Raw genomic sequence first — 26,890 nt, forward strand, 5'->3', positions numbered from 1 at the left:
TATTGCATTGGTTTGGTGGAAACTTGGGACTCTACAAAAAATATCATGATCGGCAGAATGGTTGGAATTTAACAAAAGGAGGGCTCAAATCACAAGACATTGAATTTTCATAAAACATCAAGCCAAAAAGTAGAAACCTAAATTAGAAACAGATTCTTAAGTCTACAGAGACTTTTACAAGAGGAACAACCACCATTTTCTTTAGGAATAAAATCCAAGCTGTCCAAGTGCATCCTGATGTTTCCATTGCCTATTATATTCCAGTGTTCAGGAGGGAGCTCAAAAAATAATGCACAAGCTGTCATTGCTTTAAGGGACATTGTCATAGGATGCAGCAGCAAATGGGATGTCCAGCAATGGGGAATGTTTTTGAAGTGTGGAGTAATTTATTTGTGGAGGACTGTGGAGCACCCTGCCAATAAACAAGGTGAAGGATGAAAACACATTAGCTTCCTCACAGGAGATTCCACAGGTCCTTGGGGGTCATTATAATGCCTGCCTTTGCTTTTTTTATACTGCTTAATTTCATCACATCCAGGGCTCTTTACATATCCCATGGGAGAGTTGTAATGATTGCATGGTTGATGTCACCACATCTCTCAGGGGTGTGAGCGACAACCTGAAGTTTGAAAGCTGTGTCATTTCACCTGCTGAGCTCACCAGGCTACAGAAGGCATTCTCTTTCTTCCTTCCTGCTTCTCAGTGGCCCCATGAACTCCACTGACCTGTGCAGTAGCTCATGTGTCTCTCCAAAGAAAAAGTGCATGTGTAATACATCGATACCTTGGTCTGTGCCATGCATTCAGAGTGCCACAATCCTCCTTCAAACCATAAACGACACAATTGTTTAGGTTGGGAAAGATTATTGAGTCACATTGTTACCCCAACATTGCCATATTCACCACCAAGTCATGTTCACATCTTTCGGACACTTCCAAGGATGGCGATTCCACCATTTCTGTGGGCAGCCTGTTCCAGTGTCCTATGCCACAGCAAAACTCAGTTCTGTTAGGCAGTCTCCATGGCATGGAAATCCAGATCTTCTAGGCCTATAGTAAGGAAGCTGTCTCATGCTTTTCTTACAGTCATCATAACCAACTAAGGAATTTCTTGGCAATTTCCAAAGGGAATCTAATTTAGATTTGGTCTAAGAACCTCCATTCCTTACATTACTGCTGTCCTGCTAATCTCTAGGCTGTAGATTACTGCATTATGACCACAAAGTCCAGGAAGAAAAGGACAGAGAAGAAGGGAAAGGGAAATCATGAAGTCCTTTGGAAATCACACAAAGGATGCCCTTTATGCCTGACCCAAGATCAAGACTGATTTGTAATGAAAATGAACCTCACTCTCATAAAAAAGTTGTTGGACATGAAAAGTAATTTCTAGTAGCTTTAAGAATGAAGTTGGGTAGTTTAAACTTCTTTTTAGGAGTGAAAGGTAAGGAGAAAAGAGATAAAGGGGGACATAGTCCACCTCAGTCAGGAACTTGGTAACCTTTTGAGTTCTTCTAAGTTTTGCAAACAAGGGTACCACTACCAATTCAACCATCTAAGTGCAAACCATGGCTGTGTCTCACCATAAGAGGAGCTGCAGCTCTCTGTAGGGGATTTTGGTAGTTCCCCTCCAGTTGTTCTGCTGGCATCTGTACAGTGCTGTTTTTCACATTCCATCTGTACACACCACGTACATCCAAATCAGGCAATTTACCAGATCAATTCTTCTATCCAAATTTTGCAATGGGACTAAAGCTCTGGGACCAGAGTGTTCTTGTGCCATCTGCACCTTGATTGAAAGAATTTAAAGGATCGAGGTTACATTTCCTGGGGAATCCTAGTGTTTTGAGGAGGCTGAAATCTGATCTTGCTCTCCTTATGTTATCTCCTCCCTTGACCCAAGCCCTGGACTCCCTCCCCTGCAATACTCGATAAAACCCCACCACCCTGCCCCTGCACTCTCTTCTCTGCCTTCTCCTCCCTCCCTGGCTCGGGGCAGGGGGGGAAATAGAATGGACTCCCGTGCTTAACAAAGTAGAGACTTGTTTCATCTGTTTCCCTGCTGGCGGCTGTACCTTCCTGGACACGATGATCACTGTAGCCATGCAGGGCTACATTTATCCTCAAGTTTCTGGTTTGCAACCCCTGTTCCTCAACCCCAGTTTGTTTCAGCTTCAGGTTTCTATTTTATTTCCAAACAATAGCTTTCCATAAAGCACCTGTGCTAAACCAAACCAAAAGTAACCCCAAGCCCTACAGTACTTCCACAGTGGCTGATCAGATGAGGCAATTGCTCGCTGAGTCCATCCCCTACTATCAGTCAAACTTCATAGCAATTATTTGTAATACAGCTATTTGATAACAATTATATGTAGTAAAGCCTTATCCTGTGTTCTCTGTACTTGCAAGCTCTGCTTTGAAGCATCTTCCTGGGTTGTCTTAAGATGCTTTGGCAGATTTTTATTATGATTTTGGTCGCCTCAATTCTATTTATTGCAGGAGAACACATGCATGCCTCAGGACAAACTCAGAGGGGAGCACAATCTGCAACCAAATGAGTATGTGTATCCTCAAGGAATGGCTCTAGCAAGGCTCTGTCCTGACCAAAATCCCTGCTTCACAGGAAAGGAAGCCCTCCAGTTTTCAAATTAGGCATTCTGCACTTGCATGTGTCACATTTACATGGTGGATTTGAACAAAAGCTGAAAATCAAGAGGAAAAACTGTGCTGTGGTCACCTATAGATCTATATTATGTATTTTCATGCAAAAAAACCAAGGCTGCACAATGCTCAGTAACAGCTATTGCATCCACCCGTAGATTGATGCAGTTGGAAAAAACATTTCCAAGCCTTCAAATCCTTCGCTGGACACCTTTTTAATATTAAGAAATACTAGAAAGTGACATATGATGACACTGTTTTGTTAGTACCCTGTGTCTCTGCAGTCCTGAAGTGGCTGCAGGGAGAACTGAACAAGTTGGAAGTCTGTAGAGGAAAACAAATATCCCTGTTTCTGGGAACACTGCAGCTATGACACTTTGCTCTCACTAAATTTGTGCTTCTTCCTGGTGGTTTGTTCTCATGCTGTTGTGACCCTCTTCTCCATATAGAGTATTTCTATTTCACATATAAAACAAACCAAGAGGAAAAACAGAAAACACAGCACAAACTAGGAAAGAAGAAAAAAGAATGAGTGGGTGGTCACTGGAAAACATTGTTGAGTTTTCGTCATGCTAAGTTTCCAAAAAACCAGCTGGACATAGTCCTGAGCAGTCTGACCCTGCTTTGAGCAAAAGGGTTGGACCAGATAATCTCCAGAGGTTCCTGCCCATCTCAATGATGCATGGGCACAAAGAACTGTTCCCAGCTCTTTGCTGTATGCAGGCCTTGGCAGCATTCTTAACAGCAAAAAAAGCCTCTGCAAAGAGACTTCGAGAGCCTTTAGCTGGTTTCTTGTAATGCCTGATATGAAGGAAGTCATGAAGTACTGGAGATCTATGAGCTTCTGGGACAGTTCTGACTAAGAGCTGTGACAAGCTGAATTATTTTTTTTTTACTATAAAAGACAATTTCTGAACAATGTTTGCTCTAATGAGTAATAAATTAAGCTCTTATAAGTAAGCATTAACCAAGTTTTAGTACAAGTGTCATCAAAAGGATTTATGCTAGGTCATTGGGACATTCAAGTGACAGAATGAAATAATCTTGATTTCTTCCTTCCAAGCCATTCTGTGGAGTCTAAACCCCCTATGTAGTCCATAAAAGACTGGCTGATGTGCCTACCACTCTCTGAAGTGTTCGATAACAGCCCAAAAATCCCATGGTCCTAATCACCCACTCCAAGCTGGGTGACAAGAGTAGCTTTTCTAAATCCATTTAATAAAGGCAGCTACAGAAAACAGGATCACCAGGATCACAGAAAATTTCAAAATTCCTGAAAACCTTACTGAGCTAGAAAGTTGATAAAAACATCAAGAGACCTAAAAAAACAAACCAAAAAACCCTACAAACATACATCAACAAAAAAACCTTGAACAAACAAACAAAAAAGCAAAACAACAAAAACACCAACACCGCCTCACCCCCTGTTTTTTAAAAACAGAGGCCAAGGATTGAGCAAAACTAAAATCATAGAAAGTTTTGAGTAGGACCAGATCTGGAGTATTGGACATTTCTAACAGTTATCACAGAATCACAGAATGGTTTGAGATGGAAAGTACCTTATCATCCTGTTTCAGTCCCTTGCTGTGGGGGCAGTCCTGGGCTTCAAAAATGATATAAGACCATTTGATTACTCTTCAGTCCACAGTGCGTGAAAACTTTTTAATATCTTTTCTGTACCAAATAATTAAAAGACCCTTTTCTCTAGAACTAATGAGCAAGTTCACAGGTACTGATTTTCCTATTTCAACACTTAAGCAACTTTTCACCAAAGTGAAGTGAAAACACCAGCCTCCCAAACCCATCCAAGATGACTAACCATCTTTGCATGCCCTCATAGCTCTACATGTCTCAAGGTACCACCAAATTCTCCTTTCTTTTTCTTCACAGTTTAAATCCTTAGCATACCAATGCAACTCTCAAGTCATTGCTAAGATCAGATCACTAGATTTCTACCTGCAGCATGTGTGCTTATTAGAGAGAAAAGGCTGCAAATTATAAAAATACTATACACTTTGTCAATCTCAGTTAATTATCCTTTTTTTTTTTTTTTTTTCCTCCCATCAGAGTATCAAGGTCCTGGCACAGGTTGCCCAGAGAAGCTGTGGCTGCCCCATCTGTGGAAGTGTTCAAGGCCAGGTTGGACAGGACTTGGAGCAACCAGGTCTAGTGGAAGGTGTCCATGCCCATGGCTGGAGGGTTGAACTGAATGAGTTTTAAGGTCCATTCCAACACAAATAATTTGATGATGATACTGTGCCTCTATACCAGACTGAAATGTCCAAACTACAATTTCTTCTTGCAAAGGAACCCACAAATACACCTAAAGGTACTTCTTCCCTAACTTTCTCTTTGATAAGCTATGTTAAGCTCTAAACTTATCATAAGGTTAAGTGTTTTTTTTCTACTGGAAGAAAACAGATCCAAACATTCTCAGGACAGACTTTGAGTAGGGGAAAAACTCAGTCCCACAGTGTGGAAGGAGACCATGGCTGTTAGCAAACATTCTTCATCATTTACTTCAAAACTTAGGGAAAGAAGCTGAGCATAGACACACTGGTGCTAAATATACTTCTTTTTCCAATACAGGCAAACCCCAAAGCAGTATTTTTCTAGCTCATTATCCTAAATTATGATCAGTCTTCTCTGGATTGAATGTTGCCAAGCTGAAATCATCTGCCTTTGTGTGCACCTGTGGGGATGCAAAACCACCTTCAACTGTGAACTCTTTAGGCTTCAGGAACTATTTCTGCATTAGAAACAAAAGCATATATTCTTAATTCGAGATTTTTTTATTTTTTAGAAGGTTTTAGATAGGTGTGGTTTGTTTTTTTTTTTTTTTTTAATCCCATTGATTTAGTCACGTTTTATGTTCAAAGGGCCCTAAGGGGCCTTTTTCTCTTTAGCCCTGAAATTTCAAGGGCTTGTATTGTCAGTGGGAGAAATACTGAGACTGAAAATAGTTATATAACTATAGCATAGTTATTGCAATGCTTTAACCTTTCCAGAAAACATGTAGTCTTCTGTGATTCCCTGCATCTTTAAAGTATACATAAATTCCCCCTAGTTTCAGTACTTCCTCTAACTTCAGTTCACTTTCTTAGCATCCTTTTTTGAAAATTCATGTATTACTGCAGTACCAGAGCACGTTCATTAAACTGTTGAATTCAAAGAGACTCACTAATGCCATCTCACTTGCTCTACAATTTATCCACAGCTTTCTAATAAGATACAAGCCTATTGCCTGCTAATTCCCAGTACCAAAAATTATCACCACCATACCTACTCTTTCTTCTATTCCAGGAAGGGGCATCAAATTAATTTCAGGAATGAAGATGCAGCTTATGAGGGATATGGGATATGCAAATATTATTTTACATACTGATGTTTTATTTTTAGCAGTTCGCTGATATTTATAGGGCTGTGAGAAGTGGATACATGGCTGCAGGGGGATGAAGTGTCCCAAGGGCTGGTAGGAAAAACTGCACATCTGCCAGGGAGGACAAAAGAAAGGGCAGTGATACCTGGAGTTCATGCAAAGGAGAGAGGGCCAAATGCTCCAAGCACCTTGTCTTACTGTCAGTATCAAAAATCAAGAAAAAACCAGAAACAAAACCCTCAATGTATCTACCCTACATTTTAGCTCATCTTGTCTATTTCTTATTTGTAAAGGTATTCATATGATGAAGTGCTGAAACAGACAAACTAAACAAAAGAATCTGAAGAAAAACAAGTTGAAATTTGGGAAAGCAGCAAGTGAAGAGTGTCAAGAATGAACACACCAATTACCAAAGTCCATTCTTCTAAATTTCTTACATCATCCCTAGACATCATCACCATGTGCTTGAATTTGCCAACCTTAATTCAATCACTTCTCATAGAAACATGAAAAGCTTTGAGGTGTTAAAACAATTTGCTGTCTTCAAAGAACTGTCAAATAATCCACTGTAGTTGTCCATACCTTTGCTCCAGTCATCACTAAAGAGGCAAATAAAATCTTACATAAAACATCAGAATAAACGGGACCGGAACTCAACAATATAGTGAATGCATTAGGTGTTGAATTCACCTTAGGCCATTTCTTGGTATCTATTTTTGGCTGGGGAGAGCATATATCTTCACCTAAAACTGAAACTAAAATTAGGGCAATGTTCTTAGTCATAAGTGCTTAAGAAAAACCTTGCTCTCTCTTATAGTCTCATGACCTTCCAGTCCTAGATATGCCAGGGACACTCAAAGCACTTCAAGAGCCCAGGTGACAATAAAAATTTGATTCAAGCCAGAAGAACTCTGTGTGTCTCCTGCTTTGGGTCCTTCAAAACTGGGTATGGAAACACAGACCATTCCTTATGCTGGCTTATGCAAAGCACAACAGACTGTCCACTGCTGATAACATCAATATTAACCCATTTTTTTGTCAGTCTGTAGCAATGTGGAACTTTCACAACTTAGAGCACAACTTCTTCACTTTTGTTGACTGCTGTGATTTCAGTAAAAAAAAGAGTAAAATCTCCCAACTAAACCTTAACTACCTACAATACTGGTAGGATTATTATCTAACTAAAGAAAGAAATGTGAAATGCTTAATTTATAACATATTTTTCTCTTCAATCCTGAGCACTATGGACAGCAGAACTCAAACCAGTACTTACTTCAATACAAAGGTAAACATAAAAACCATTAGTTTCATAATCCACTATTCCAGTATTTGCATGTCAAATAAAATCTGGACATTTCTCCACAATCATAAACTACATTATTTTGGAACTAATGTTGATGGAAAAAGAAAACAGAAGAAAAAAAAATAACTATATGAAGGTCCTAGTGACTCAGTTTATAGGATAACTGATGTTAGAGAAAACCAAGAGCCCCCTCTAGGGGTTACTCCAAGTTCTAACATAGGTGGATACTCAGGACAGGTAAGATAAGTGGTTTTTAGGATTTGTATTTTTCAGTTTGAGTTACTCCAACTGGAATTTAACCTTAACTACAATATCAACAGTAAAATAACAGCTTAAGAAAAAGACTGATGCAAAAAAGCTGTATTAGACTTTGGATGAAATCTACTTACAGTACTTCAGCACCAAAACGTGGGCAGTTAGGCTTATACATGTATATACAATTAAATGATATGTCAAAGTCATAAAATGCTTAGTTATTTATAATGAAATCTATACAAAACAGTTAAAAACATGGTTTTATATACATTTTGGGAAAAAAATGTATTGTCTTGATTACCAGAATGTATTAAAACTGGTTCTCTTGTCCCATCTGAACCCAAACCACTCTCTGTGACTTGTAACTATTACAAACCCCCAATGTATTGCTTCAACAAGCCAAGGCATAAGGCTAATTTTGGAAACCTACCATTGTATATCCATTTAAGCTTTTAAACTCCTCAAATGGTCGACTTTAAAAACAGCATGTAAGAGTAAAATATAGATTTTAAAAGTCTTAGCTCACTTCTAAATTCTCAAGTTCAACTTGGAAAGATGTTGAACTATTTATCCCCAGTTTTGAAAAACTGATTAACAGCAAAATACACCTCCTTCTCCCTGGTTTGTACTAGAATTAATACAATTGCCTGTTTCACAGGAACTTTTTCAACAACTTCTCACTTTAAATTTTATATTTAAATAAATAATCAAAGGTTAACTAGAGTAGATGAGCATTTTGCATGCTTATGGCACAAAGAAATGCCTCATCTACCATTACCCTACTTCTTGTTAAGCATGAAAACAAAACTCCACTAGCAAATCCACTTTGCTACTGCTAGCAGTTTTGCTCATTTCCAAACATTCACCAACAAGAATTTAAAAAAAATATTTTAACCTTCTGAAAAAAGATTTTAAGTGAGCATGAGTGCAAGAAAGCTAACCAATTCCAAAATTCCTGGGGCTTTTCAGAGACTTTTTTTCTCTCACATGCTATTTGACAATAAAAAAATTATTAAATATTAAATGTTTTGTTTGTTTGTTTTTTAATGGTGTTTGGCTCAACAGCTAAAAAGACACAGCAAAATAACGATCCCTTTTCACTTAAAGCTGTTTCAGGATCTGGGCAAGGGCTTCAATAGCACAAGCTGTAGAATTCATTGCAGATTTGTTCTTGAACAGGAGTACATTCTACTGTCACAGGTTTACTAAATCTTGGTACCTACACCTTCTCTTTTTTTTCCAAAACAATTTTTAAGATGCAGCTTTTGCAATGCCGTCTTGTTAAAACATACTGATGCTTCAAGAGTCCAATGAAAATTCTAATAGGCAAAGTGCTCTAAGACATCACAATAGAAGGGCATCTTGGATGCTCAAAATCCCAAGATATTTTAAAGTGCACTCCAGTGTCCCTATTCCTTAGGATTGTTCAGCAGAACTTTGAGAGGGGCTGGGCTCGGTGCCGTCCTCAGTGCTACTGTCCACGTCTTGCTCCATTGCTGTCTCCTCATCATCGAGGCGCTGACTGGTGAAGTTGTTGAGCTCCAGGAGCCCGCTGGGTTCCACCACCACATTGGAGCTGGAGTGACATGAAGGGATGGAATAGTGAGGGAGAGTCTGAAAGAAAATATTTAAGTTTAATGAACAATTTTGAAGGTAAAGGCATCTGTGCAAGCACAGAGATTTGTGGAAAAGGGAATATTTGGTTTGCAAGGGCAATTTTCCCTAACTAAGGCTTTGAAGCACCCTTTCACTGGATTGGGTTGTGAAAGGTAAAATTTGAATAATCTTGCTCTCCAGGCAGTGATCTTGGCCTTTGATCTCCCCTAAAGGTCTGTGACAGCATAACCAATGCCCATCATCCACCATTCTGCAAAACCCAAAGCAGAGATATTTCCTGTAGCCTGACCTTTTTCAGATAAGATGTGCCAACAAAAGAATAACCTGAGTTAAAATGACTCACGAGGACCATCAAGTCCAATTCCTGGCCCTGCACAGGAATCCCCACCAGGCAAGTGCATTGTCCAAGCACTCCAGGAGGATTATGTTTTTTGTATACAAAGAGTTCAAGCTTTGGCCCTGCTTACAGCTGCAGCTCAGAGGCTGAGGAAACAAAATAGCTATTTATTTCCAAGATTATTATTTTTATGGTTATTATATTATTTATGTTTACTTATATGTTCATAGGTTAGAAGCTAAATCTCTGACTTGATGTGAAATTCTGGGCATTATTTGACTTTGAAACAGTTTATAGCATGCCACAATGATAAATGGTACCAATTCTCAAGAGATACAGGTTTCAAGTAAAACAGAAATCTACCCTTGTGTATTCAAGGAGGACTAAAAATGAATACAGAACTGGTAACTTCTACAAAAGAGAAGTTAGCCCCAGTAAAGACTTCACAAAGTAGCATGAAAAGTTTGAAACCTCTGTACACAAATTGTTTCCCACATCAGAAGTATTTTCACTGTAACACAAATATGATAGATATTAAAACAATTTAAATCCACACTACCATTTGTGTGAACATACTAAATTGTCTACAAAGATCCACATTAGACCAATTGGAAGACTTTAATACCTCTTTAGCTGACACTCTGACAACTCATTGCAACATAAACCATCATATTAAAGGCAATAGAATAAATGAAAATACCAAGCATAGCAGTTAAATAATGATTCAAAGTATTTAGGCTAACTTAGAAGTGGTCTTATCCTAAGTGAAGTTAAAAAGCTTTTTCTGATTTTAGACCTTATTTGCTGAACTTTTCCAGTAAGCACAACCTTACTACATCATTAATTTTATACTCAGAAGCAACATTAATAGATAACATAAAAGATCCTGGAACATAACTCCATACTAAGTGTTGAAGCAGTTCTAAGCATTGCAAATGAAACTACTTTGCAAAATGAGATTAGTTTAGTTGTTTTTTTAACAGAAGAAGGAAGACACTGAGGACAGTGTGAATGATACAGTACTAGAGAAACTTGAGGCCAGTTAAGACGAATTACATTTCAAGGTAGCAACTGATTACAAGCTAAGTAGAAACAGAACCAAAACCTGGAGAATAAACCCACAGGTACTCAAACATCATTCAGTGACTATCACTGCATCAGACACACGTTTGCTTTGCTCAAACTTTGCCTTATTTGCTCAGTCTTCTCTTACCTGGACAACAATTTCTGATGAGCTCTCTTCAGCTTTCTTTTGCGATATATTCTGAATGTGTATAAACTGGTTTGTTGTAGGTATTCCTCGCGCATCGAGTTTCCTCTCTGGTAAAGCAGGACCAACAGCAGGAGGACTTGAGCTGGATTCTGAATGTGTCTGTTGCTGGGGGATGGAAGGTGCCGTCATCCCTACTGCAGCCACCCTCGGGCCCTGGGTACAAGGTGACGACTCTGCTTCACTAGCAGGATTACTAGTGGACGTGGCCTTGTTTGGGGGATCCACTATCGTATGTTCTATGTTTGCATCAATCTGAGCTTCCACCACAGACACTCTCAATATATCTGCTACTGATGTCTCCGTGGATGCCTGCATGGGAAATACGCTGGTAACCAGCAATGCCAGTTTGGGCACAGAACTGTCACCTGCTACCTTTGAAACAAAAGGAGGCTCACGCCCCTCAAAAGTTATCTCTCTACAGTGGATCCTTGCATTACAGTTAGATGTTGCACCTGAAAATCAAATTTTTGTTGTGCATATTACAGTTATTATTTTTTTATTGAAATCCTCATCAATATTTTTCAAGGACAGAATGGCACAAACAACATACTTGCTATTAGGAAGACAATTGAAACTCAGTGTTTTAACAAAGGAATTAGCAATGATAGGGCAACAGTTAATTGAAGCCTGGGGAAAAGCAGCTTTTTAGGCTGCTAGATAAGGATTGTAGCAGTAGCCTAATTTTCCTTTGGGATTTACAGCCCCCTGGTACATTTGCTGGTTTTCACATCTACTCCTGACAGGACCAAAAAAATTGTACTTTTCTGGAGATTGTTAAAATACATTTTTTCCCATCTTCCTCAGTCTCTGCCTTTTTCCCTCCCAAGGAAAATCAAATTACTCCTGTACATGAAAGCCATATAACTTCAGGAAGATGTAAAGGAAGAGGAACAATGGAAAGCATTAGGAGACTGCAGTGTATTTATCTTTATTTCTACAGAAATAAAAAGTGCTACGGGAATGGAAATTACTAATGTGTCGTTATCTAAAAAATTAAAAGAAAATAACTAGGGACAAATTCCATGCACCAGAGGTGGCTGAAATTAATAAAAAACTGTCCAACAAAACACGTTTGTGAGCTCTATGGATTTTTTCCCCTATAACATGTGCTTCTCTCTCCTAGTGTCAACCTTCTGCTGGGGTAATTAGCTCCCAGCAGAATGAGAGATTCTCTCTTGCCAGGACAAAACACTGCTACAGCGATAGGGTCGGTGTTTTATTTTTTTTCCTTGAACAGCGACGTGTATTTTGCATGCTATCAATATTCCGTTACCTGGCTTGCTGGCTGTTTCTCTGAAGAGGCAGGTAGCTGCATTTGACTCTGGGGGGGCTGGGGTTGCACGTAGATTTTTTGTGCCGTTGGTGCCTGTTGCAGTTTGGGCAGCTGCTGCGTGGTTTTTACTGCAAGCACCTGTACTACAGTTTGCTGTGGCTGTGCCACTAAGGTAGGGAGTTGCCTTTCTTTGGCCATCATATGGTGTGGGGGGTGCTGTGCATCTGGTTTGGTCTGTGCTTGCTCTTGCTGCAGGGGGGTTAGTTTTTGATGCCTTATGGAAAGTTGGGGCATTTGTGGGAGTTTGTGCTGGATTTGATCAGCCTGCAGGTGGATTGTCTGCTTCTGCTTAGTCTGGAAACACTGCAGAGTTTTCACTTGCAATTGAGTCTGTTCCAGCTGCGGCTGACTCAGTTTTTGCTGCTTTTGTGTCTGAGATTGTGTCAGAGCAGATCTGTAAAACAGGCCAGTCTGAGGATCTAAGGTGTCCATCTCTTCCACTTCTCCTTCCTCAGTTCCAAGCTGTTCACTGTGTTTGGTAAATGCAGTGTGACTGCTTAAGGCCTTAAGAAGGAAAATTTAGAGCAAGTTAGTAAAGAGAAATATAAGAATACACAATCTAGAAATAATTTTTAATATTTCAAATGTACTATAATTTTTTTACCATTACAGACTCCCAATTTAAGTATAAAAAGATACTCTTACATGGGTATTTCACAATACATAAGCAATCAAGATCTATTTTTATCATGTTAAACTGTGGTACATCTCTATGTGAGAACATGAGCTTCACAACTAACCCTCAGTGGGATTATGTAGATCTCGCTTGTGTCAGACTGAGATTCAAATCTCCCTAAGGCTGCCTGGCAGTTGGATATGAAGCAGCAGGGAGTAGCAGGTGGCTGAGCCAGTAGCTCCTCATTCAAGCCAGAGTCTCTCTGCATAATAAATTTTTATTCTGCCTCTTGAAAGCCTAATCATCTTCTCTAAGGTTTCTTCTGCAGGGCCCCATGTAACTACAGGCTGTCCCATTTCAGCAGAGGCCCTCTTCTTCCCTTCTCAAAATTGCATTGCAATTTTTCTTAGGCATTACACAAACATTTGACTTTTTGAGGGAACGAGCAACCTATGCTTTGTAAACCAAAACACATAAATGTACAGACAAACGGGGTTAGCAAGATCAAACAGCCTAATCCAACGCCTGCCTAATGTGAGTTTATAACTAATGCAGTACTGTTCTGGACTGCACCTGAAGTTCCCACTTCAAGAACTCAGATCCCTAGTTAAAGCGCTGCCAAGATTAGCAGGTCCTGATCAGTCATTCAAGTGGCTTCAGCAAGATTTCACCACAAGCTGCACTGCTTGTTTGAGTTGTTTGGAATCCTCACAGTCCTGATCTAAATATCATCTGAGGTTTTGATTCAGGGAAGTTTTCTTATTCACAAACTAAAGACATCAAATGGAAAAGACACTGTGCGCTCTGTGTATTGACCAGATTCCATTTCAGCCCTCTTACCCCTACATTACCAACATAGCCTAAAGAGGTCAGGCCACCACAACAGTACAACCACCCTCATCATCAAAACACAATCACAGAATGGTTTGGGTTGGAAAAGACCTTAAGGACCATCTCATCCAACACCCCTGCCAAAGGCAGGGACATCCTCCACTAGACCAGGTTGCTCCGAGTCCTGTCCAGACCCTGAACACTGCCAGGGATGCAGCATCCACAACTTCCCTAAGCAACCCGTGCCAGTGCCTCACTACCCCCTACAGGAAAGAATTTATTCCTAATATTTATTTCTAATATTTAACCTAAATCTCCTCTCCCTTGGCTAATGAGCCAATATTAAAATCATTAATTTGCCTGAACGCTGAACATTTTTGGTGGCAGCACCGTGATACATTCAGACTAAGCCCTGGTCCTATGTAATTTATACGACCTACTGCTGTTCATAGACTGCTGGGAAAAGAAAGGATCCAACCTGCTGCATGATATGGGTAATGGCGCCAGTGGAGGATGCAGGAATAGATTTCACCACAACCGAAGTCTGCGTTGCTGTCTGCGACTGAGCCACATGCTGCAGCAGAGTCCTCTGGGGCTGAGATGACTGATGGGACTGGGACCGATGACTGACTGAAAGTAAAGAGGTCAGTAGCACTTCTCCAGAACTAACTGCAGGAACTTCAACTGTTTGCTCTGCACTTAAGCTTCAACTGAAAGCATATATGAGTGAAAAAGATCTAAGTATGGAAAATGTCTTTCACTGTGTGCTAGTGTCAACCTTAATGGATAGATCTATTCTGAGAAACCTTTTAAAAGTAGCAACTCGGGGGTTTTGCTTTTTGTCTCTGTTTTCCAAGTAACCACACTTGGTCCAAGCCTCCTCTGGCCACCCTTTCCCAATGCACCAATTCCACAAGCAGAGTTTATACTTGGTGTTCACCTGGGTTCTATATACAGCACTAGAATATTGGTGTAGAACACAAGTTATTCTGTGGTTTCTACACTGTTAAAGGCACCTCCACAATTGACTGCAATTAAGAACAGCAAGCCTTGCTCACCAGGTTTCTACCACTGATAAACTGCACACAATACTCCCCAGAGCATAAGCTAAATTTGGAAGATTAGCAGACAGAAAATGTTTGGCTATTATGAAAGCAAGTGAGGTTGATTAGAAATGACAGATCAAAAAAACTGAGACCTTGTTATGGGTCTATGTCGCTTTTGAGAACAGATCTACCTTGAGTTACAGAGCTACAGTGATAGGCCTGTAATTACACAGTGGATTGACAGAAAAATCACATGTTGCTGAGAAAAAAACCCAAAAAACATTCTATATTCCAGTCACTGATAAGATATGAACCTAAATCACTTTATGTCTGTCCATACTAATATGCAAATATTTCTGTAATCTCATTTCTTAGTTACAAAACATTTAATCACTGAAAGAGAATAAGCAAAGTTTAAACTCAGTTGTAACATAAAGTTTCTAGAGATCTTCCTGAATGTCCAAAGAAAGGGCAAATTTTGAATTAATATGGTAATTTTACTTTCTCACTCTGACAAAATTGGTTTATATCAATACTGGCCTGCATGCTGTGCCAGATTTATCCTGGATATCTCCCAACAATTCCTACACATTTGAAAACTTAATTTAAAAATAAAGTTTCTAACCTATATGGTTGTGTAGATATTCTTCCGAATGTGAACCAATACAGTGTTGTCTTCCTGAGTCTGCAGACAGACAAAAAATGGTGACACTAAGATGTGTGAACTGCTCCCTTCATCTCATGAGGAAGCACATGCTGAATTCCCAGTTCCCAAATACCTAATCCTCTGGTCTAGGCCCATGCAAGACATTTCATAACAGACTATACATTCTTTACTATCTTACTACTGAATTTTTAGCAGAAAATACAGCTATGTGGGTTACTGATATTCAGAGAAGCACAAATTAAACCAAAAAGAAACTCAATTATTTGCATTCCTTGGCAATGTTCAGAGAAATTGAGGGAAGGGACAAAAGTCTAACAGCAAAATAACCAGTTTAGTGCTTCAGCAGAACCTGCTGCTGCCAACCCACAGGAGTCTGCACTTCTCTGCTGGATTCCCACATTTCAAATCAATGTTTACAGAAATCCTAATATTTAAAATAGTATTTCCATATCTCCTGGAAATTTTTAGCCATTGTACTTTGCATGTCTTCTAAGCTGCAGAAAAGTACTGAAGTCTACAAAGACACTGACTCTTATTTTCCATCCTCCCTGCAAAAGGCCTTCTTATGCATCAACTTCTACAGCAAGACCCTCAAAAACTGGAACCTTGAAGAGAAGCTCAATGCACAATATCTGTGTCAGTAAGATACCTGACTGCTAATTGGAAACCACTTTAACATCATTTATTATACTTTGGAGTTTGTTTTAAAGGAGATCCAAGGCAGCAAGATTCAAGCATTCAAAATTGAAGCCAGATACAGTAAGTCCTATTTAAAATAAAAACAGTAACATCCTCCCAGCTCCAATTTCACACAACTTAAATTCAGGCCATTCAAGGGATGGGAGCAAGGAGAGGAGGTACAGAACAAAGTGAAAATATCAGATTAGGCATTTAGCACTAAAATCACTGCAGCTACAGATATGCAGTAATACACTTTAATACAGTTAAGTTTTATTTCTCTTTTCCAATGTAGACTTTAACACATTTTTGCTTTCATTTTCCAAATAATATAGACCAGCAATGTGGGTTTAATAAATTAAAATGGAAAACAGGTAATCTGATCCTTTCATGTATGTATGGGAAGTGGCTCACACCTAGTGTTCTGAGAAAGTAGGGAACATCAGAGAGACAAGAGAAAGAACTTACACAAAATGGATGTCCAAATAGAACGAGTCAAGAATTTAAAGAGATGAATTTGAGTAACATCTATTTTAAAAGTGCATGTTCAAAGCTTTCTGGTAAATGAAGAAACTGGGACTACATTAGCATGCTAAATGCACACCTGGCTTTAACTTAGGACTATGTGGATTTTAACAAACTCAATGTCTGACTCCTTTCAGTACGTACAAAAACTAGGCTACGGTTCCTATAGCTTTTCTAGTTTCTCCTTACTAGACATTTTTGTTCAAGGGTGGTGGGACAGTCTCTCTTCTATGTACAGGGAACAGAAAATCTACTCAAATGGGCTACCCTGCTCAAATCTACTCAAATGTTTCAGTTAGAAACAAATGTTTCAGTTAGAAACATTTTCCCTTATGCCCCAGCAAGGCAGATGTAATCTCTGTCCACTGCACAGGGTCTCAGGAGTGGAAGAAAAGACTCATTTCCTCTACAGAAAATTACATAAAAAACACAAAAGTGAAACCTATTGCAAGAAAACTCCAAAATTAAGTCCTCAGAGTTCAACTGCAAAGCCACCCTCACACTACCTTAGCCACTTACCAGTTGTGATATATTCAGCCACTAGTTCTGACTCTACAACTGCAATTGAAGGACTTTCTGGAGAATGCCTCTTTTCTTGAGTCATCTGGATTGGAACAGCCATTTGGCTCAAGTCAATGGTAGGCTGCCTTGGCTTTGATTCCAACTTTTCCTTCACTGCTTTAGAAGAAAAGCAAAGCATAAAATCAACCTCTAATATATAAACCTTCATAACAAAATAAACCTATAATATAAATGTACCAGTTTAATTAAATATAGTGAACACTATAGAACAGAGGCAAACAAACTGATACAGGATAAAAAGGAAGGAATCAAGTTGATTCAAGGTAAGTGCTTTTCAATAAGTAATAAGTTTTACAAAACTTATTACAAAAGCCTACTTAAAAAATAACCTCTGAAGTTATCCTAAACATTCTCATGGGCTTTCAGACCTGTTGTCTGCTGAAGTTCCAGCAAAGCTTTTATTGTGGAAGTCGCTGACTGAGATTCACTGGATACATCCTGGTAAATTATTGTAGGGTTTGTGTCCACAGCAATTTCATGTTCTGACCAATCTTGACTTCTTGAAGCAATCACATGGACTACAGGCTGAGAATCTGTTTGCAAAAAAAAACCAAAGGCACATCATAGAATCATGGATTGGTTTTGGGTTGGAAGAAACCTTAAAGCTCATCTCATTCCAACCCCCTGTCATGGGCAGGGACACCTTCCACCAGACCAGGTTGCTCCAAGCCCCATCTGACCTGCCCTTGGACACTTCCAAGGATGGGGCAGCCCCTGCCTCTCTGGGCAACTTGTGCCAGTTCAAGTCATCATAGAACCATTTAGCGTTGAAGGGCTCTCATCCAACTTCTTGCTTTAAAGCTGAGTGATAGTTCAAAATTATACCAAACTGCTCATTACTTACTAGCTTTGAACACTGCCAAGGACACAACACTTTACTTTCTATTTCAATTGATTCTTGAAGTAAAACACTGTCGATGTTACAAACAGTTTCCAGCAAAAACTGAAAGTTCTGTATCTTAGTTTTTTGTAAAAGATTTTGTTTGAAAAATCAAAGTTCAGCAGCTTTCTTTGTATGTTGAATTTGCCTTGGATTGAACTTTTTTCCTGAAGGTTTTAGCAGTTCAGGTGATCACCATGTATTCAGCATTCTGAACTAACAGCACCTAAATTTTGGTAAGGTGGTTAAATGCCCAGAACTTTTTTATAACTTACTTAAATGGCCATATAGACCAACAGTTATAAAATTACATAGAAAAGGTACAAAGCTTTCACTTTGTACACTTTTACTTGCTGTAGTGATACATTTCATGGTCACTCCCAAACACAGGTTGGATTTTGTTTATGCCTTATTATTTATGCTCCTCTTACACACAAAGAACTGCATCCCTATCATGGCTTGAAGCCAGGGCAGAATTCCCATCAGGACTGCATGTCTGGTACATGTCCTGATGCACATACATGTCTATAAAAGGACCGAGGTTTGTACTGGTCCCATGGCAGCTTTCACACATGCAGCAGAGAGATGCTTTGATACATTCTAGAAATACAGTGGCAGAGCATGGACTGCCAAAATAACCTCCAAAACTTGCTACCCTGCATACCTTTGGCAGATTCTCCAGGAAGAGGGAACAGGTTGCATTGTAACAGCAAGTTGGAGCTCAGCAAGACACCTTTATCACCACTTTTCATGATTAATGAAAGCAAGTATGTAAGGATTATTAATGAAAGAAATTATTAATTTAAAATATTAAGGATTAATGAAAGCAAGTAAGTTGCTCAAAAGAAAAAAATATAAAAGTAAGGGAACAATGGTGCTTCACTGCAAACAGATGGGATGAAACCTGTGCTACAAAGAGACACACAGAGCTCTCTGGGGCAAGCTGGCATGCTTGGAAGACAGTCCACTCATACAACACAGCAACACAGACCTTGAGAGCTCTGGGAAGACTCTGTAGAAGAAGAGCTACTTTCAGTGTAGGTTTGTGGTTCTTCTTTCACTTCTGGAAGAGATGAGTTTCCTGTCTCTGCTACCCTTGAAGCCTGCTGTAACGTTTCAGTCACCAGCTGTCTGGTTTGTTCACTCACAACTGTTGCTTGAAATGTCACTGGCTTTGGCTTTATGAGGACCTAATTAGAAAGGTAAATTTTGTTTATAGTAAAAGCACTCAAGAAACGGATCTGAGCAATCAGAGTACAGGGTGCCACTCAGATCTGTGCGCACCACCTACATAATATTTTACTTAGAAAGTCTACCTCTAAATTCAGTTACTTTGATTATTAAACCACAAAGTCCAAGTAAATGGCAATGCACAACAGTGTACTTCTCACTGGGTAATGTGAAATGCTTAACACAATAAACCACTAAACAGTTATTTTTCAGGACTAGATAAAACCAGTGTGATAAGTGAAAGCTACACAAGTGAGCTGGAACATGCACTGCACTGATAAGAACAAGCACTTCCACAATAAATACAGTCTTGAACAACCAAAACACGCAAAATGTTATGTCTGATAAAAATTTAGTTCTTTCAAATACTAAGTGCAGCCAGAGAAAAAGCTGAAACTGAAAGCATCCAAAAATAAGCCAGATTCTCTGTATACAGCCCCACCAACCACACAAGGTTGCAGGGGCAGCCAGAACAGGTATTAAGCAGAAAATAAACTTCAATAAAACCTCAGATTTGATGAATGACCTATGTCCAGACTCTGCATCTTTATTTCTAATGGCACGACCATTAGTTGCAAGATGTAAACAAGTATGGAGCAATGGCCAGACAGTTTCAGCTACAGAAAAGGCTTAGTAAATCCTTTTGGCTTGCTCTAGGCCTTCAGAAACAGCTAACAAATGCAGATACTGTGTTTGAGAAATTGGGATCAAGCCCACCTCATTATACCACTAAGTCTCATTCCCCACAGATATATATTAAACCTGGAACAAGTGAGGAAACACATTGAAAAACTATTTACTGCCCATTAAAATTTAGGGGTGCATTCCGAGACAGAAAGGGGTCCTCACTGTACCTGTGTTTTCCCTTGCTGACCATAAACAATTTTAGTTGGGATGATTTTGGTGGCTGGCTGGACCGTGGACCCTATTCCTTTTGGCTGTGTAACAATCATTTTTGTGATGGGTCTTGTGGCAGTGATGATAGCAGGTTTTGCTCCTGCTGGCACTGCCTGAATAGTTTTCTCCCCCTGCAGAGAAGTCAAAGTTCAAAGGTTAACTTAATGGAATTGTTCAGTGAGACCCAATTTTCAAAAAAAAAATACAGTTATATGTGTACCATGAAATAAATCTGCTGCTACAACTACATTTATTTGATACAAAATACATTAGATGACCAAGGACAAAAGAACCTATGGTTTTGAATGGAAAAAGCTACCAAAATCCACTTTTCCATTACCTTACCTTTTGAGCAGCTCTGAAGGGGTAAATAAAAAGAACTAACTAAAAGACATGAAGTTTTTTAAGTTGGAACTTTCTTCAAATCCTTCACGATTTTTTTTTAAGACCACCAATTTCTATTAACACTAACTTTGGCAAGACATCTATAAAACTTGAACTGAGATTCTAAAAAAAATATTTTAAATACAGATTTTGGCATTGTCTTTGGTACCAAGACATTAATTATGGATAGACTTTTTTTCAACTAGAAGTTCACTTCATCAAAAAATGCAGATTCACAGTGGTTTTACAGGAATCATTTGACTATAGAATAGTGTTTACATATGACTAGACTCCTGATGGTTTAAGAAGAGCAAAGACATTGAGCATGCTTTTTTTTTAAGCTCTGCACAGCAACAAACCAAGTGAGTAACAACATTAGTAGCCAGTTCCTACCAATATCCATGAAATGGCTGAAAATCCTCCAAACCATACCTGTTTCAAAAATACCATCCCACTTTGGTAGCTACTATTGTGTAAATTCGTAAGATCTCCACTTGTCTGAAAATATACCTTTAATTCTAAAACTAGGGAAGTTCAAACCCTTAAAAAAATCTAAAATGACTTAAAAAATATCCATTTTAAATCAAAAAAGCTTCTAAAAAACCCTTCAGTAGTTCTGCTACTGAAGCAGCCTTTTAAATTTTACAGGACTAAGGCATTAAATCTCACAATTTTACCTAGGAACATTGATCGTTTTTATTTACAAGTATTTACAGATAAGCTCAGTTGATGTCAGAAACTTGATTTTATTCTCAGGTATACCTCAGGTTATCCAAAACATAATTCACCACTATGCCATACCCAGGGCACAGGATGTCATAATGTTACACACCACATTTACTGAAAGTGGTTCCCCTACTATGAAGACACAGTTTATTTCTGCCCTTTATACCCAAAAGACAAATGGCTGGAGATGCAAGTTATTAACACAGGACCCCAGTTCTCACTGGAACAATCAGGGTAAGATTCTAGTAATTTTTATCTATTTAATTTAATTCAGGAATACAAAATCATTATCCGTGTTAAAAAACCAAGTTCTAAAGTTTGTATTTTCCTTTACCTCTGAAAATATCCCCAGTTTCCTTTAAACATGGAATCATATTCTGCAAACCACAGCCAGTTTTCAAACACCCCTGACATCAAGGCATGCTGGATCTGTTATGGAGCTCATGCACAGTTTGCTTTTAATTGAGCCTTTAGCAGAATGAATGCAGCAGCCACCACACAGCTTGTCACCAGGCTCTCCATTTGAGACTTGAAACAGTTACTCACCCCAGCATTCAACAGTGTTGTGACAACATTTTTCCCTGGAAGCCCTTGAATTGTAGTTCCTTTTCCCGTAGTTTTTTGCACAACAATCACATTGGGTTTTGATGTCATTGGAATTGTAGTGATTTTGGTTGTAGTTCCTAAATTTTTGAGAGAAAAGAAATAATGTAAAGTTCATCACATTTTGTATATTTCCTTTCACCATTGAAGCTGGTAAGTTATAGAGGAATTGTATTTAAATCTGACAGCACATCAAGAAACCAGCAGCATGTGGAATGGGAATTCATGTCACCCAACTCAACGTGGAAAGATTACTTGACAAATCTTTCACCTACAGTAAAAACAGGTGTGCCCAGGGGAACATAATGTATTCTATATTAGGACAGGCAGCCCCTTCTCACCAGTTACAGAGCAGACTAACACAGCTTTCTCAGGCAAACATGTAGAACTTTTCAAAGGCTGGAGTTGGGGTGGGGTAATGACATCACTAATATTCAACTCAAGGTCCTATTTGCACAGACAAATACTCTTCTACAGATGACCTCTGTAGAAGAATCTACGTACCAAGGATGTATCTCCAGTCAAGAGAAACACCAGCTCTTTCTGTTGTAATGTAAGTGATGAATAGTGGATTGAAAGAAGGAAAAAAGAAAAACATGCTATTGTTTCACAACCAGTCCATAAAAGCTAAGTTTAGAAGTGTGATGGCTTTTTGGTTTTTGTGGTTTTGGGTTGGGGGTTTTTTGGTGATTTTTTTTTTCTTTTGGAGGTTTTTTTTTTGGTTTTTTTTTTTTGAGTTGTCTTGGCTATTTCTCTTCCTATATCAGTATTTAATTAGTTCCCTTCCCTTTATCAGGTTTTTAGTTACCTACAGTGACAGATAATTCTGGTCAGCCTTCCAGAGTCTACAAAAGTACATACATTGGAATCAACCATCAGTGCTATGAGACTGCCATTGCAGTAGCCACTCAGACATCTTTTATCAACAATTTCTCCTTTCTCCAGAGGAAAGCACCATGCAGTCCCAACAGAGCTGCAAACCCAATGATTCCCTTTACTACCTTCTACCCATTAGTCATGCCTGTAGGTACTTCACAACCGATTTCAAATTAACAATTCTACTAATTCTGGGAAAGGGAAGAAATGCTGAAACAAGATTATGATTTATTTAATCCTACTGATTTCAGAGGCATCTAAAGACTGCTCCCTTAGCTTAAACAATTAAGTAAACAAAAGAAAAAAAAGCAGGCATGATTTTCAAACTTGTGTTCTTTCAAGACAATCATTATTATTCTCATCAGGATAACTCACAGGTTTCCCCACATTAGTTGCTGCTCAAGAGAATACTTCCACTTGTGTATAATTCATTACAAGACCTAGAAATCGTCGTAACAATTCATCATATCCACAACAGGCTAAAAAAGTTACTTGTTGCCAAAGAACATGCTGTATCATCACTAAATATAATTTTCTGGAAATCAAAATCTGTAAAACTGCTCTAACAGATTACGGCCCAACAGCTTACAGCCCAGCATTAAATAGCTGGATAGCTTGTGCAGCACCTTACAGTGACTGGAGATGGCTGGTGCCATGTCAGGTCTTAGCCAAACAAAGTTTAAGTCCTAAACATATACTAAGAAATTGTTACTGGTATTAGTGTGCTTGGTCCTGGTCCCAAAGAGACCTTATCATTAGAGATGATAGAACCATTGAGTGTTTTGGGTTGGAAGGGACCTTGAAGCTCATCCAGTTCCACCCCTGTCAAGGGCAGGGACATCTTCCACTGGACCAGGTTGCTCCAAGCCCCATCCAACCTGGCCTTGAACACTTCCAGGGTTGGGGCAGTCACAGCTTCTCTTGGCAACCTGTGCCAGTACATTTCCAGCAGGGAGAACCAGGGCTGGTCAGCAGACTAACAAAGATAAGCAGCACGTTAAAATACAGCATAAAGCTGGGAGGGAAAGCCTAAGGCAGAACATGGGCTAAAGGAAAGACAGGCTGCCACTGTTAAGATACCAAAATAAGGTGGAGGCTGCATAGCTGAATTTACATCCACAGTCCATTTTTATTCTAGCTCTTTGGACATGCAGTAAAACAGAGAAGGGCATCATTGAGATTATAAAATGTTTTAAATTTGGGCCAATAATGTTTTCTGATCTTTCTGCTCTCTGTACAACATATTAGTCCCCGCCACACATTTCTCTTTCCTCACAGTTTTCTTTCACATTTGCTGTTTCCTTCTTAAACACAAGAACTACCACAATCCATAAGGACACTTCAAACTTCTACCTTTTACTTTCTTCTTTGTGCTCAGCTATTTTTCTTCTGAATTCTTCAGTAAAGGTCCTAATAACTATTTGAGCATGTAACCCACAGAAAAGCCCTCAACAATTAAGGCAAGCCCAAAGTTACTTTTGAAATAAAAGTCTTAACAGTAACAAAATACTCATATGCCTACCAGAAACAATATTACTGCTGATGATCTTCCCTCCTAGAGTAGCCAGTGATTTTGGTACTACAGTAATGATGCTGCCACTTGTAGTTTTCACATAAGCAGCAGTCCCTGGAGTTCCAGCCATTCGAGCTCCCAGAGAGGGGCTCACCGTTGGCCGTGTATATGTTGCTTGAGTTCCTGTTTCAAAGAGAGAGAAAAAAGAGTTCACTGTTACAACACAATCCTCTATTAATATATGTGGAAAAATATGTTAGTTTAGGAAATGTGTGTCAGATTTGTTCAAAGATATCCTACCCTGCAATCTATTACCACCCTTTAAAATTCTTCTAGTAATTTTTAAATCCACAGAGCAACATTCAAGTACATACTAAATTTAAATTGATATAACAGTCTTCTGAGTGTTTTAATAAATGTTCCACGACTGCCTTATTTCAATTCATGTCCTTGTGCATAAAATAGTAATTTTCAATAGATGTGCAGATTCTGCCTGTAGCTTTGCCTCTTGCTCCCTTAGATGCCCAGGAGCCAGGCATCTGATGACACAACCAGAACTCATCCCTTCCTCTCAGGAATGACACTTCTCCTATATGACAGATTGCTTATGAAGAGAACCACCAATGACTGCTTTAAGTAACACCCTTAGAAAAAAATACAATTTACAATGATGATGCTATTTTATGGACTTAGCATACAGCAGCACAGAAGAAACCTCTCAACATAGTATAAAGGCTGGGTTTTTAGAACAAATGCTTTTCTGAATGGAAATTGAACCGAGTCCACAAAAGAAACTTGTTCAAAAATAGTAATGGCTACACAAACACTGAAATTCCATTCTGCTTGTACTGCTGCAGGTAGTGCCCTTAATTGCTAAAGATCACAGAGCAAAGCAGTTTGTTTCATCAAGAAAGGTGTGTTCACATCCAAAACAGCACAGTACAGATTTTACCAACTAAATGAACTGCAAAACTTCTGTTTTTTCTAACGTACTCAAAAATGTGGAGTATTCACAAGTTACAAACAGAATATTAACTGTTAGTTTACACTAAGGACATGAGGAAATAGCCTCAAGTTGCACCTGGGGAGGTTCAAGTAGGATATTATGAAAAAATTGCTTATGGGAAGGGTGGTCAGACATTGAACAAGCTGCTCAGGAAAGTGGTGGAATCAACATCCCTGGAAGCATTCAAAAGCCATGTGGATGTGGCACTTGGGACAAGGATTTTAGTGGTGAACATGGTGGTGCTGGATTAGTGGTCAGACTTGATCTTAGAGGGCTTTTCCAACCATAACAATTCTATGATTCTAATATTCCCAGCCCATGCTAAAAAAACCCCCAAACAAACCAAGAAATGAAGAGTTTTCCGAAAACCAGGATAAAGCTACCTTTCAAGTTTTCCTCATGCAAGTTTACAATCAGAACTGTCTGCATTATTATTATCTATCAGAAACACAAATACAATCAGATGCCCAGAAAAACACTGGAAGCTTAAATTTCAATTTACTGGTCTCTTTATAAATTCACTGCAGGACTATGAGCAAGTCACATGTCTTTTCAAGTCCATCTATGCAAAACAAGAATGGTGCTGACCTGTCTGCTTGAGTTAAATCAGTATAAATCATGTAATATAAGGTACTACAGAAGTGCAAAGTATCTGTATAGGTTGCATGAAAACTTCCTTTGAAATAAACCCAGTGGGGAAGAACAATGGTATTTTTGTGTACCAATTCAAACAGAGGAATAAAAGAGCACTCAGTGCAAAAATCCTGATCTAGAATAAATAACAACAGGATTGAGAATATGCCGTTGTGCCCACTATTCAGAAGAGGTAAGTGCTATTTTTTAAAACCTAAGAAACCATGTTTGATCACCTGTATGTCTGGGTTTACCCTCCCTTCCCTTCTCAGAGCCATAACTTACCAGTGGGAGTAGTGACCAGTTTAGTTGTCATGATAGTCCCATTACTGCTAACCACCATAATGGGTGAATTGCTACTGCTGGGCAAGGTCGCTGTAACTGGTTTGGGAAGGATTTTACTGGGCTGCACCTGTTGAGTGATTATTTTAACACCTAGGAAAGGAGAAAGGTTACTGTTAAAATACAGGCACGATAAGTTACTTTCTGAAATGCTTTCTCAGACCAAGGCCTAAGTGGGCAAGTAGCCCCACAAGGCTTCAATTCTGAGCCTATTGTGGTTCTTGTGGTATTCTTGATCAAGAAAGAAATTATTTAATTTTTGAGGGGGTTTTTTGTTTGGCTTTGGGGTGTTTTTTGGTGGTGGTTTTTTTTTTTTTCCTTAGTTTTGGTTGGGTTTTTTGTTTGTTTTTCAAATACCAAGAAATCTTTGCCTCTCATGTGCCTGTTTCAGTTCCTAGCTACTTCCATTGTCCATTCCATCACTGATTTCTTGACATAATTTTTTATTTTTCCTGGTCCATGATACAAAAACCCAGAACTTTCCCAGGAGCCAACAGGCCACAACCAAGACAAAATTGGTCCATATATAATGAACCACCTAGAAGCAAAGTAACCCTTCATCAATTTAGTCTGTAAATCCTAATGTGTAATAAGCCTAGATTAATTTTACCATCCTGAATAAATTAAAAAAAACATTTCTGCACAAGGAGTATTAGTGGCTGTAAGGAAACAACTGTGACACTGGCTGGGGAAGGTTACTT

At 38.9% G+C, this 26,890-nt stretch overlaps 1 protein-coding gene across 7 annotated transcripts in view; it reads right to left on the reverse strand.

Annotated features, from left to right (window-relative positions):
- Positions 1–5,480: 5,480 nt before the first annotated feature.
- The window catches only part of EMSY (EMSY transcriptional repressor, BRCA2 interacting), a 43,235-nt gene continuing 21,825 nt past the window's right edge, over positions 5,481–26,890 (reverse strand). For 2 of the 7 annotated variants that reach the window (XM_083854760.1, XM_083854755.1), the window contains 12 exons: positions 26,133–26,282; positions 24,218–24,391; positions 21,763–21,899; positions 20,064–20,237; positions 18,971–19,169; positions 17,468–17,632; positions 17,037–17,195; positions 15,273–15,332; positions 14,080–14,231; positions 12,095–12,658; positions 10,762–11,130; positions 5,481–9,208 (listed from right to left, as the gene is read on the reverse strand). In XM_083854760.1, coding sequence (XP_083710886.1) covers positions 9,011–9,208; positions 10,762–11,130; positions 12,095–12,658; positions 14,080–14,231; positions 15,273–15,332; positions 17,037–17,195; positions 17,468–17,632; positions 18,971–19,169; positions 20,064–20,237; positions 21,763–21,899; positions 24,218–24,391; positions 26,133–26,282 — 2,501 coding nt within the window. In that variant the 3' untranslated portion in view covers positions 5,481–9,010. The remainder of the gene's footprint in view (positions 9,209–10,761; positions 11,131–12,094; positions 12,659–14,079; positions 14,232–15,272; positions 15,333–17,036; positions 17,196–17,467; positions 17,633–18,970; positions 19,170–20,063; positions 20,238–21,762; positions 21,900–24,217; positions 24,392–26,132; positions 26,283–26,890) is intronic. The other 5 variants (XM_083854756.1, XM_083854759.1, XM_083854761.1 and 2 more) reach the window with 5 other exon arrangements.

This window comes from Zosterops lateralis (genome assembly GCF_965231275.1).
Source record: "Zosterops lateralis genome assembly, chromosome: 2".
Lineage (NCBI taxonomy): Eukaryota > Metazoa > Chordata > Aves > Passeriformes > Zosteropidae > Zosterops > Zosterops lateralis.